Here is a 12,536-nt window from a genome sequence, read left to right on the forward strand (position 1 = left end):
GCAGTTTCGCCCACCAGCGGACCCCCTCCTCCCCCCTAACCCCGGCTGGTCCACCGTAACTTTTGACGTGCTTATTAACTGACGGACCTTCTTGCGGTCCGATGAAGGTTATTAATAGTATATTAAGTTGACGCTTTGTTGCGTAAAATAAAGACCAAACGATCTCCTGTCATTCGCGTAAGAAAACAAACTCACGTGTCTGCAGCTCAATCCCCGAAGGAACAACGTCACGCCACTCCCCGTAACTTTTGACGTGCTTATTAACCTACGGACCTTCTTGCGGTCCGCGAAAAGGTTATTAATAGTATCACTCGCGTAAGAAAATAAACTCACGTGCCTGCAGCTTAATGACAACACCGAAGGAACAACGTCACACCCACGGTTTAAGTCTCCAGCGGGGAGTAGCCTCGTTAGCAGTATAGCTAGCTAGCACTCTAGTACTTATGGCTCTCACATGTCTCAAATATCTTACGGTCCAGCCTCCACATTACTTACGGTCTGCTGATCCCGGGTCTCCGTCCCAACTCACGACACGCACGTCCATACGTACCGTTATCTAACCACGGTTAAACCTGCACGTCCATACGTACCGTTATCTAACCACGGTTAAACCTGCACGTCCCTGAGCTACGTCTTTATGGCCATAGATCAACAGCTGGTCGCTAATTAGCTCACAGTGAAGAGAGTGAAGAGATTTAGACAAAATCCACACCTCAAACAAATGCTTCTTGGAGCAAAACTATATGGGGTAGCCAAAAAATAATGACATTTTGAGAGACCCAAGACCCTACCAAACGCATGAGTGTAGTTTTTATGTCTCTATGTGTTTTAAAACTGCTCAAACAGCCGTTTACAAAAAGTGTACCGGCTGTGTTTTTTTTTAAAAATGTCGCCAGATTTGTATGGAAGCGTATGGGGCTCGGGGCAGACTTTGTCTCACAATCAGGCTCCTCACGCAAAAAGTAAATAACTCTGAGATTCCAAACTTATACGAGTCCAACCAGCACAAGCACGGCTAATGTTTTCTTTTTAAATGAAGGCTGAAAAGTGAATATTGTGGCCGTAAAGATAAAAGTGCCTCTTTTTTTTTTACTGAATCCTGACACGGCGCTCACTCTAAATCGCGGGACAATCCGGAAAACTCCACTCTAAATTCGAAAGAAACCCCAAAACTACTGAAACATAATTAGTGATTATGAAAAAACTATAATAGATATCAACGAGCTGTTTTTTTTATAAAATTGTTAAGACTTGTGTCAACATTTTAAAGTTTAAATGGTGTCTCTAGCTGAAAGATTGGAAAAGCTGAAAAAGTTGAAAGTTGAAGAAGTTTTGAAAGGATTTGAAAATTTAATCCATTAGGAAACCATGTTAAAAAGGTTGAAGATATTAATTTATATTAATTCAATTATAAGAGCTAAAAAGCTGAAAAGTCATAGCACCCCTCCCCTGAATGAGCTGAACATTTTAATATTTGAATGGTCTTAATAGCTGAAAGTGTGAAGGAGTTGAAAGGTGCGGCGGAAGAAATAGAAGAACTAGAAAATGCATTTCCTGCTGAAAATGCGTTGGAATGCAGAAAGCTGAAATTAATTTCAAAAAGTTGCTTAAAGTACAGAAATGAAACAAGCTGAAATTATTATAAACATTGCTGAAAGAATGGAAAAAGCTGAAATACATTTAAAAATGGCTGAAAATACAGAAATGAGAAAATCTCAAATGAACTTGAAACAATTGCAAAAAAACTGAAATGGGAGAAGCGTCTATGAATTTGAAAACACAGAAATAATAAAAGCTGAAATTATTTCTAAACATAGCTGAAATACATTTAAAAATATCTGAAAATACAGAAATGAGAAAAGCTGAAATGAACTTGAAACAATTGCAAAAAAAACTAAATGGGAGAAGCTTCTAGAATTTTTAAAACACAGAAATAATAAAAGCTGAAATTAATTTAAACATTGCTGAAATAGAAATAGGAAAAGCTGAGAATTAAAAAATACATTTTGTAGTAATTTAAGGTTTAGTACTATAGTTGTAATTGTGGTACTAGTGGTACTAGCAGGAGTAGAAGTAGTAAGTACTAGTTTCACTAGTATTTGAAAGCAATTGTGGTGTACCTATTGTTGAGGTACAGATAATCATTGAGGCTTTTATTTTGAAACTAGAAGTACTAGAAATATTAGTAGTGGTTGTAGTACTATTTGAAAGAGCAATACGTATTTAACAAAACAGCTTTATCCTAAGCTTCATGGCTAAATTACAGATAATCATTGCAGCTTTTATTTTGAAATGATGGTATTGGGTGAGTGGGTGGGGGGGTTGAGAGACAGTATATATTATTTAATAGGCCTCATCAAACATTACAGTAAGAATTCCCTCCATGGGGGTTGAAATACTAGTAGTACTAGTAAAAGTCATTTAGTAACTAGTAAAAGTCATTTAGTAATAATACCAGTTGAAATACTAGAAGTACTACTAAAAGTACTTACATTTAAAAATTGCTGAAAATACAGAAATGAGAAAAGCTGAAATGAACTTGAAAGAATTGAAAAAAAAGAAATGGGAGAAGCTTCTATGAATTTGAAATCACAGAAATAATAAAAGCTGAAATTAATTTAAACGTTACTGAAAGAATAGAAATAGGAAAAGCTGAGAATTAAAAAAACTACATTTTTTGTAGTAATATAAGGTTTAGTACTATAGTTGTAATTGTGGTACTAGTGGTACTAGCAGCAGTAGAAGAAGTAAGTACTAGTTTCACTAGTATTTGAAAGCAATTGTGGTGTACCTATTGTTGAGGTACAGATAATCATTGAGGCTTTTATTTTGAAATAATGGTACTAGTGGTACTAGCAGCAGTAGAAGAAGTGATTACTAGTTTCACTAGTATTTGAAAGCAATTGTGCTGTACCTATTGTAGAGGTACAGATAATCATTGAGGCTTTTATTTTGAAATAATGGAATTGGGTGGGGGGGGTTTGGGAGACAGAATGTTTGTTATTTAAAGCAAATGGACTTGGTAAAATAGAGTTGTACAGCGCTCTTCTAGTCTTCTGACCACTCAAAGCACCTTAACACTACATAACATCATTCACCCATTCACACACCAATGACAGGACCTACCATACACAGTGGCACCTGCCCAACCAGTAACTAACATTCACACACACTGTAGTCACAGCTAGAGGAACAATCCTGGGATTAAGCGTCTTGCCCAAGGACACATTGACATGCAGGTTAGCCGGGCCTGGGATCAGACCGCCAACCCTCTGATTGGAGGACGGCCGCGCTGCCCACTCACCCACAGTCGCACTAAGCTAATAAAACTAAAGTTTATAATTGATGGGCCTCAAACATTACAGGAAGAAATCCCTCCATTGGGGTTGAAATACTAGTACTAGTAATATTAGTAGTAGTAAAAGTCATTTTACTAATAATACCAGTTGAAATACTAGAAGTACTACTAGAAGTACTAGAAATATTAGTAGTGGTTGTAGTACTATTTGAATAAGCAATACGTATTCAACAAAACAGCTTTATCCTAAGCTTCATGTTTAAATAACATAATCATTGCAGCTTTTATTTTGAAATGATGGTATTGGGTGAGTGGGTGGGGGGGTGGGGGGGGTTGAGAGACAGTATATATTATTTAATAGGCCTCACCAAACATTACAGTAAGAATCCCCTCCATGGGGGTTTGAAATGATGAGAGAAGGAGGTCATGTCAGGCTGCACTAATCAGCTAATTAGGATCAGCTGTGAGTCACAGAAAGAGCCCCAGCTCGTTGTCGCGGCAACGGAGCAGCTGCACTTAGCTCACAGACAGTTACTGAGAACCCACACCTCAAACAAATGCTTCCTGGAGCAAAACTATTTGGAGTAGCCAAAAAAGAATGACATTTTGAGAGACACAAGACTCTACCGAACGTTTGAGTGTAGTTTTTATGTCTCTATGTGTTTTAAAACTGCTCTACCAGCAGTTTACAAAACATGGACCTTCTTTTGTTGTCTGACTTTCTCCTCACTCTAGCGCGCACTGTAAATTCGAAAAGAACCCCAAAACTAATGAAACATAATTAGTGATTATGAAAAAAGTATAATAGATATCAACAAGCTGTTTTTTTAATATAATTGTTAAGACTTGTGTCACCATTTTAAAGTTTAAATGGTGTCTCTAGCTGAAAGATTGGAAGAGCTGAAAAAGTTGAAAGTTGAACAAGTTTTGAGAGGATTTGAAAATTTATTCCATTGGAAACCATGTTAAAAAGGTTGATGTTTTTAATTTATATTAATTCAATTATAAGAGCTAAAAAGCTGAAAAGTCATAGCACCCCTCTCCTGAAGGAGCTGAACATTTTAATATTTGAATGGTCTTAATAGCTGAAAGTGTGAAGGAGTTGAAAGGTGCGGCGGAAGAAATAGAATAATAAAAATAAAAAAAACTAGAAAATGCATTTCCTGCTGAAAATGCGTTGGAATGCAAAAAGCTGAAATTAATTTCAAAAAGTTGCTTAAAGTACAGAAACGAAACAAGCTGAAATTATTCTAAACATTGCTGAAATAGAAAAGGCTGAAATACATTTAAAAATTGCTAAAAATACAGAAATGAGAAAAGCTGAAATGAACTTGAAAGAATTGCAAAAAAAAAACAGAAATGGGAGAAGCTTCTATGAATTTGAAAACACAGAAATAATAAAAGCTGAGAATTAAAAAATACATTTTTTGTAGTAATATAAGGTTTAGTACTATAGTTGTACTAGTGGTACTAGCAGCAGTAGAAGAAGTAAGTACTAGTTTCACTAGTATTTGAAAGCAATTGTGGTGTACCTATTGTTGAGGTACAGATAATCATTGAGGCTTTTATTTTGAAATAATGGAATTGGGTGGTTTGGGAGACAGAATGTTTGTTATTCAAAGCAAATGGACTTGGTAAAATAGATTTGTACAGCGCTCTTCTAGTCTTCTGACCACTCAAAGCACCTTAACACTACATAACATCATTCATCCATTCACACACCAATGACAGGACCTACCATACACAGTGGTGCCTGCCCAACCAGTAACTAACACTCACACACACTGTAGTCACAGCTAGAGGAACAATCCTGGGATTAAGCGTCTTGCCCAAGGACACATTGACATGCAGGTTAGCCGGGCCTGGGATCAGACCGCCAACCCTCTGATTGGAGGACGCCCGCCCGCGCTCCCCACTCACCCACAGTCGCCCTAAGCTAATAAAACTAAAGTTATTAATTGATGGGCCTCATCAAACATTACAGTAAGAATTCCCTCCATTGGGGTTGAAATACTAGTAGTACAAGTAGTAGTAAAAGTCATTTTAGTAATAATACCAGTTGAAATACTAGAAGTACTAGAAATATTAGTAGTGGTTGTAGTACTATTTGAAAGAGCAATACGTATTCAACAAAACAGCTTTATCCTAAGCTTCATGGCTAAATTACAGATAATCATTGCAGCTTTTATTTTGAAATGATGGTATTGGGGGAGTGGGTGGGGGGGGTTGAGAGACAGAATATATTAGAAGGCCTCATCAAACATTACAGTAAGAACTCCCTCCATGGGGGTTTGAAATGATGAGAGAAGGTGGAGAGAAGGAGGTCATGTCAGGCTGCACTAATCAGCTAATTAGGATCAGCTGTGAGTCACAGAAAGAGCCCCAGCTCGTTGTCGCGGCAACGGAGCAGCTGCGCTTAGCTCACAGACAGTTACTGAGAACCCACACCTCAAACAAATGCTTCCTGGAGCAAAACTATTTGGAGTAGCCAAAAAATAATGACATTTTGAGAGACACAAGACTCTACCGAACGTTTGAGTGTAGTTTTTATGTCTCTATGTGTTTTAAAACTGCTCTACCAGCAGTTTACAAAACATGGACCCTCTCTTGTCTTCCGACTTTGTCTGCACTCTAGCGCACACTGTAAATTCGAAAAGGACCCCAAAACTAGTCAAACATAATTAGTGATTATGAAAAAACTATAATAGATATCAACAAGCTGTTTTTTTAATGAAATTGTTAAGACTTGTGTCAACATTTTAAAGTTTAAATGGTGTCTCTAGCTGAAAGATTGGAAAAGCTGAAAAAGTTGAAAGTTAAACAAGTTTTGAGAGGATTTGAAAATTTAATCCATTGGAAACCATGTTAAAAAGTTTGATGTTTTTAATTTATATTAATTCAATTATAAGAGCTAAAAAGCTGAAAAGTCATAGCACACCTCTCCTGAAGGAGCTGAACATTTTAATATTTGAATGGTCTTAATAGCTGAAAGTGTGAAGGAGTTGAAAGGTGCGGCGGAAGAAATAGAATAATAAAAATAAGGCGGAATAAAGAAAAGAAGAACAATACTTGGAATGCTTGAAGCATTCCAACTAACTAGAAAATGCATTTCCTGCTGAAAATGCGTTGGAATGCAGAAAGCTGAAATTAATTTTAAAAAGTTGCTTAAAGTACAGAAATGAAACAAGCTGAAATTATTCTAAACATTGCGGAAAGAATAGAAAAAGCTGAAATAGATTTTTAAATGGCTGAAAATACATAAATGAAAAAAGCTGAAATGAACTTGAAAGAATTGCAAAAAATCAAATGGGAGAAGCTTCTATAAATTTGAAATCACAGAAATAGTAAAAGCTGAAATTAATTTCAAAAAGTTGCTTAAAATGCAACATGCTGAAATTATTCTAAACATTGCTGAAATAGAAAAAGGTGAAATACATTTAAAAATTGCTGAAAATACAGAAATGAGAAAAGCTGAAATGAACTTGAAAGAATTGGAAAAAACAGAAATGGGGGAAGCTTCTATGAATTTGACAAAATACAGAACTAATAAAAGCTTAAATTACTTCTAAACATTGCTGAAAGAATAGAAAAAGCTGAAATACATTTAAAAATGGCTGAAAATACAGAAATGAGAAAAGCTGAAATGAACTTGAAACAATTGCAAAAAAACTGAAATGGGAGAAGCTTCTATGAATTTGAAATCACAGAAATAATCGAAATAGGAAAAGCTGAGAATTAAAAAATACATTTTTTTGTAGTAATATAAGGTTTAGTACTATAGTTGTAATTGTGGTACTAGTGGTACTAGCAGCAGTAGAAGAAGTAAGTTCTAGTTTCACTAGTTTTTGAAAGCAATTGTGGTGTACCTATTGTTGAGGTACAGATAATCATTGAGGCTTTTATTTTGAAATAATGGAATTGGGTGGGGGTGGTTTGGGAGACAGAATGTTTGTTATTCAAAGCAAATGGACTTGGTAAAATAGATTTGTACAGCGCTCTTCTAGTTTTCTGACCACTCAAAGCACCTTAACACTACATAACATCATTCATCCATTCACACACCAATGACAGGACCTACCATACACATTGGCACCTGCCCAACCAGTAACTAACATTCACACACACTGTAGTCACAGCTAGAGGAACACTGCTGGGAATAAGTGTCTTGCCAAGGACACATTGACATGCAAGTTAGCCGGGCCTGGGATCAGACCGCCAACCCTCTGATTGGAGGACGGCCGGGCTGCCCACTCACCCACAGTCGCCCTAAGCTAAGAAAACTAAAAAGTTATTGATGGGCCTCAAACATTACAGTAAGAATTCCCTCCATTGGGGTTGAAATACTAGTAGTACTAGTAATATTAGTAGTAGTAAAAGTCATTTTAGTAATAATACCAGTTGAAATACTAGAAGTACTAGAAATATTAGTAGTGGTTGTAGTACTATTTGAAAGAGCAATACGTATTTAACAAAACAGCTTTATCCTAAGCTTCATGGCTAAATTACAGATAATCATTGCAGCATTTATTTTGAAATGATGGTATTGGGTGAGTGGGTGGGAGGGTGGGGGGGTTGAGAGACAGTATATATTATTTAATAGGCCTCATCAAACATTACAGTAAGAATTCCCTCCATTGGGTTGAAATGCTAGTAGTACTAGTAATATTAGTAGTAGTAAAAGTCATTTAGTAATAATACCAGTTGAAATACTAGAAGTACTACTAGAAGTACTAGAAATATTAGTAGTGGTTGTAGTACTATTTGAAAGCGCAATAAGTATTCAACGAAACAGCTGAATCCTAAGCTTCATGTTTAAATAACATAATCATTGCAGCTTTTATTTTGAAATGATGGCATTGGGGGAGTGGGTGGGGGGGTTGAGAGACAGTATATATTATTTAATAGACCTCATCAAACATTACAGTAAGAATTCCCTCCATTGGGTTGAAATACTAGTAGTACTAGTAATATTAGTAGTAGTAAAAGTCATTTAGTAATAATACCAGTTGAAATACTAGAAGTACTACTAGAAGTACTAGAAATATTAGTAGTGGTTGTAGTACTATTTGAAAGCCCAATAAGTATTTAACAAAACAGCTGAATCCTAAGCCTCATGTTTAAATAACATAATCATTGCAGCTTTTATTTTGAAATGATGGTATTGGGTGAGTGGGTGGGGGGGTGGGGAGGTTGAGAGACAGAATATATTAGAAGGCCTCATCAAACATTACAGTAAGAATTCCCTCCATTGGGTTGAAATACTAGTAGTAAAAGTATTTTAGTAATAATACCAGTTGAAATACTAGAAGTACTACACATTTTAGTAGTGGTTGTAGTACTATTTGAAAGCGCAATAAGTATTCAACGAAACAGCTGAATCCTAAGCTTTATGTTTAAATAACATAATCATTGCAGCTTTTATTTTGAAATGATGGTATTGGGTGAGTGGGTGGGGGGGTCGGGGGGTTGAGAGACAGAATATATTAGAAGGCCTCATCAAACATTACAGTAAGAATTCCCTCCATTGGGTTGAAATACTAGTAGTAAAAGTATTTTAGTAATAATACCAGTTGAAATACTAGAAGTACTACACATTTTAGTAGTGGTTGTAGTACTATTTGAAAGCGCAATAAGTATTCAACGAAACAGCTGAATCCTAAGCTTTATGTTTAAATAACATAATCATTGCAGCTTTTATTTTGAAATGATGGTATTGGGTGAGTGGGTGGGGGGGTCGGGGGGTTGAGAGACAGAATATATTAATAGGCCTCATCAAACATTACATTAAGAACTCCCTCCATGGGGGTTGCTTTGAAATGATGAGAGAAGGTGGAGAGAAGGAGGTCATGTCAGGCTGCACTAATCAGCTAATGAGGATCAGCTGTGAGTCACAGAAAGAGGCCCAGCTCGTTGGCGCGGCAACGGAGCAAGGTGCACTTAGCTCACAGACAGTTACTGAGAACCCACACCTCAAACAAATGCTTCCTGGAGCAAAACTATTTGGAGTAGCCAAAAAATAATGACATTTTGAGAGACACAAGACTCTACCGAACGTTTGAGTGTAGTTTTTATGTCTCTATGTGTTTTAAAACTGCTCTACCAGCAGTTTACAAAACATGGACCCTCTCTTGTCTTCCGACTTTGTCTGCACTCAAGCGCCCACTCTAAATTCAAAAAGGACCCCAAAACTAGTCAAACATAATTAGTGATTATGAAAAAACTATAATAGATATCAACAAGCTGTTTTTTTAATGAAATTGTTAAGACTTGTGTCAACATTTTAAAGTTTAAATGGTGTCTCTAGCTGAAAGATTGGAAAAGCTGAAAAAGTTGAAAGTTAAACAAGTTTTGAGAGGATTTGAAAATGTAATCCATTGGAAACCATGTTAAAAAGTTTGATGTTTTTAATTTATATTAATTCAATTATAAGAGCTAAAAAGCTGAAAAGTCATAGCACACCTCTCCTGAAGGAGCTGAACATTTTAATATTTGAATGGTCTTAATAGCTGAAAGTGTGAAGGAGTTGAAAGGTGCGGCGGAAGAAATAGAATAATAAAAATAAGGCGGAATAAAGAAAAGAAGAACAATACTTGGAATGCTTGAAGCATTCCAACTAAAAAGGCGGAATAAAGAAAAGAAGAACAATACTTGGAATGCTTGAAGCATTCCAACTAATAAAAATAAAAAAAAAAGGCGGAATAAAGAAAAGAAGAACAATACTTGGAATGCTTGAAGCATTCCAACTAATAATATGAAGAAGATGAATAAGGCGGAATAAAGATTAGAAGAACAATACTTGGAATGCTTGAAGCATTCCAACTAATAAGATGAAATATATCAATAAGATTAAATATATCAAAAAGATGAAATATATCAATAAGATGAAATATATCAATAAGATGAAATATATCATTAAGATCAATAAGATGAAATATATCAATAAGATGAAATATATCATTAAGATCAATAAGATGAAATATATCAATAAGATGAAATATATCAATAAGATGAAATATATCATTAAGATCAATAAGATCAATAAGATGAAATATATCATTAAGATCATTAAGATCAATAAGATGAAATATATCAATAAGATGAAATATATCATTAAGATCAATAAGATCAATAAGATGAAATATATAAATAAGATGAAATATATCATTAAGATCAATAAGATGAAATATATCAATAAGATGAAATATATCATTAAGATCAATAAGATCAATAAGATGAAATATGTATTATATATATATGTGTGTGTGTGTGTTTGTGCGTCTTTGTCCTTCTTAAACAAACACAGACGTTTTGTCTGTTAATAGAAAACTAGAATTATTAAAAAGACAAAAGAATTGAGCAACACGATTATTTATCTTTTAATGATCCAATAAACGTTACACCATCAACGAGTAAAATAACCACTAATATCACGTATATAATAATAATAACAACCTACATTAATGTGCCTTATACATTATGTTTAATAACAATTCAATATTGGAATCCCAGATCAATAATGGACCTGAAGTTAATTATTGGACTTTTTGTCTAAACAAGTTCTTACAGCTAAATGAGTCCTTTTTATTAAATGTGATAAATAGAAAAACTCTTGTATAAAGAAGCATTATTTACATCCAGCGATGTGTGTGACTCATAAATAAACACAACTTTTATGGTTTTAAATGACGACACTTTGATTTGTTTAAAGTCTCCACAAATCAAACTAAATATGAAGCAATGAATGTTGTTGTTGTTGTTTGTGAGCGTCACGCAATCGGCTTCCTGCGCTCAGCGTCCACTGAAGACGGAACCTGGAGGAGGGCGAGCGCTTTGAGGCCTGCGGCCGATCGGCGGGTATTGATCGGCGATCGGCGGCTCGCGGCGGCTCCACTCGGGGTTGAAGTTCTCGTAGACGGGGCACAGCGGCGCCTGCTGCTCGCCGCGCTGCTTACGGGCTCGAAGCACGTCGCGCACGCACTGATGCAGGAAGGAGTACTGGCACTGCAACACAAAGCATGCTGGGAGATCACCTCGAGGTGCACAAGGTGCACCGTTACATAATAAATATATGTATCTACATATATATCTGTATATATTATATAGATATATAGAGAGAGAAATCAATAGAACCCTTAAATATAAAGCATTGATTGATGTTATTTTGTGTCTTTATGTTTTCAATCTAAAATCTAAAACTTTTCTGTTTTTGTTCATATGATTAAAAATGATTAAAAATAACTTTTACTTTGATTCTACTTTTGATTTACAATGAGAAGAAAAGTTTTTTACTGAAAATAGACTCAGACTATTTTCATTCTATGAACACTTTAGACTTTTTGTTGGACTACGACAACAAAATAGAATCCTGAGACTTGTTATGGACCCGATTGTCCAGCAGGGGGCGCCGTCTACTTCCTGTTAAAGGCGTCATGAACAAGTTCACCACGAAGATCAGAGTGTCATCATTGATCAACGATCAATAAATGTTTGTCGTTCTAAAGATCAGAGACTCCAACTCTGTACTGAAGCTACTGGTCCCATGAGACCTGGACCTGGTCCCGTGTGATCGGTACCTCGGTCTGGACCATGTGCTGGCGGTGCAGGCGAAGGTCGAACACACATCCGTAGAGGTCAACGGTTCCTTTAGAGTCCAACTGCTGGAGAGCCCGGTCCAAAGCGATGAAGGTCCCTGTACGACCCACACCAGCACTGAGACACACACACACACACAGAGACACACACACACACACAGAGACACACACACACACACACACACACACACACACAGACACACACACAAACTCGTTTTGTTTACCTCCATCAATGAGACGCTTTGTTGCAAACAGAAACCCACCATCACACACACCTGGACCCCCCCCCCCCCCCCCCTCCCTCCTACCTGCAGTGGACCACGGTGGCCCCGGTGCTGGGGGCCCGGTCCACGTGGTCCCGGACGGTCCGGGTGAAGTGCACCAGGGACTGGGGGCTGTCGGGGACGCCGTGGTCGGGCCACACGGTGTAGTGGAAGTGACGCAGCACGCGGGGGTACGAGGAGCCGCCCTCCTGGGGGGGGGGACACGCACTGATTAGCCATCAGCAAACCTGCCGCTCGCTGACGGTCGCCGTGGAGACGGGGCGTTACCGCGGTGATCTTGAACTCCCTGATGGTCCACTCGGGCAGGACGGACTCGGACAGCATCTGGAGGACCAGGTCCCCGTAGTAGAGGGGCTCCTGGTC

At 37.1% G+C, this 12,536-nt stretch overlaps 1 protein-coding gene across 1 annotated transcript in view; it reads right to left on the reverse strand.

Annotated features, from left to right (window-relative positions):
* Positions 1-10,650: 10,650 nt before the first annotated feature.
* Positions 10,651-12,536, reverse strand: part of ptprb (protein tyrosine phosphatase receptor type b) — a 20,045-nt gene continuing 18,159 nt past the window's right edge. Inside the window, exons 36-39 of the mRNA XM_062559095.1 lie at positions 12,441-12,536; positions 12,198-12,361; positions 11,872-12,007; positions 10,651-11,299 (exon numbers count right to left, since the gene is read on the reverse strand). The exon at positions 12,441-12,536 is cut by the window's right edge and continues 27 nt beyond it. Of these exons, the coding sequence (XP_062415079.1) occupies positions 11,087-11,299; positions 11,872-12,007; positions 12,198-12,361; positions 12,441-12,536 (609 nt within the window). The 3' untranslated portion in view covers positions 10,651-11,086. The remainder of the gene's footprint in view (positions 11,300-11,871; positions 12,008-12,197; positions 12,362-12,440) is intronic.

This window comes from Pungitius pungitius, chromosome 2, assembly GCF_949316345.1.
Source record: "Pungitius pungitius chromosome 2, fPunPun2.1, whole genome shotgun sequence".
Lineage (NCBI taxonomy): Eukaryota > Metazoa > Chordata > Actinopteri > Perciformes > Gasterosteidae > Pungitius > Pungitius pungitius.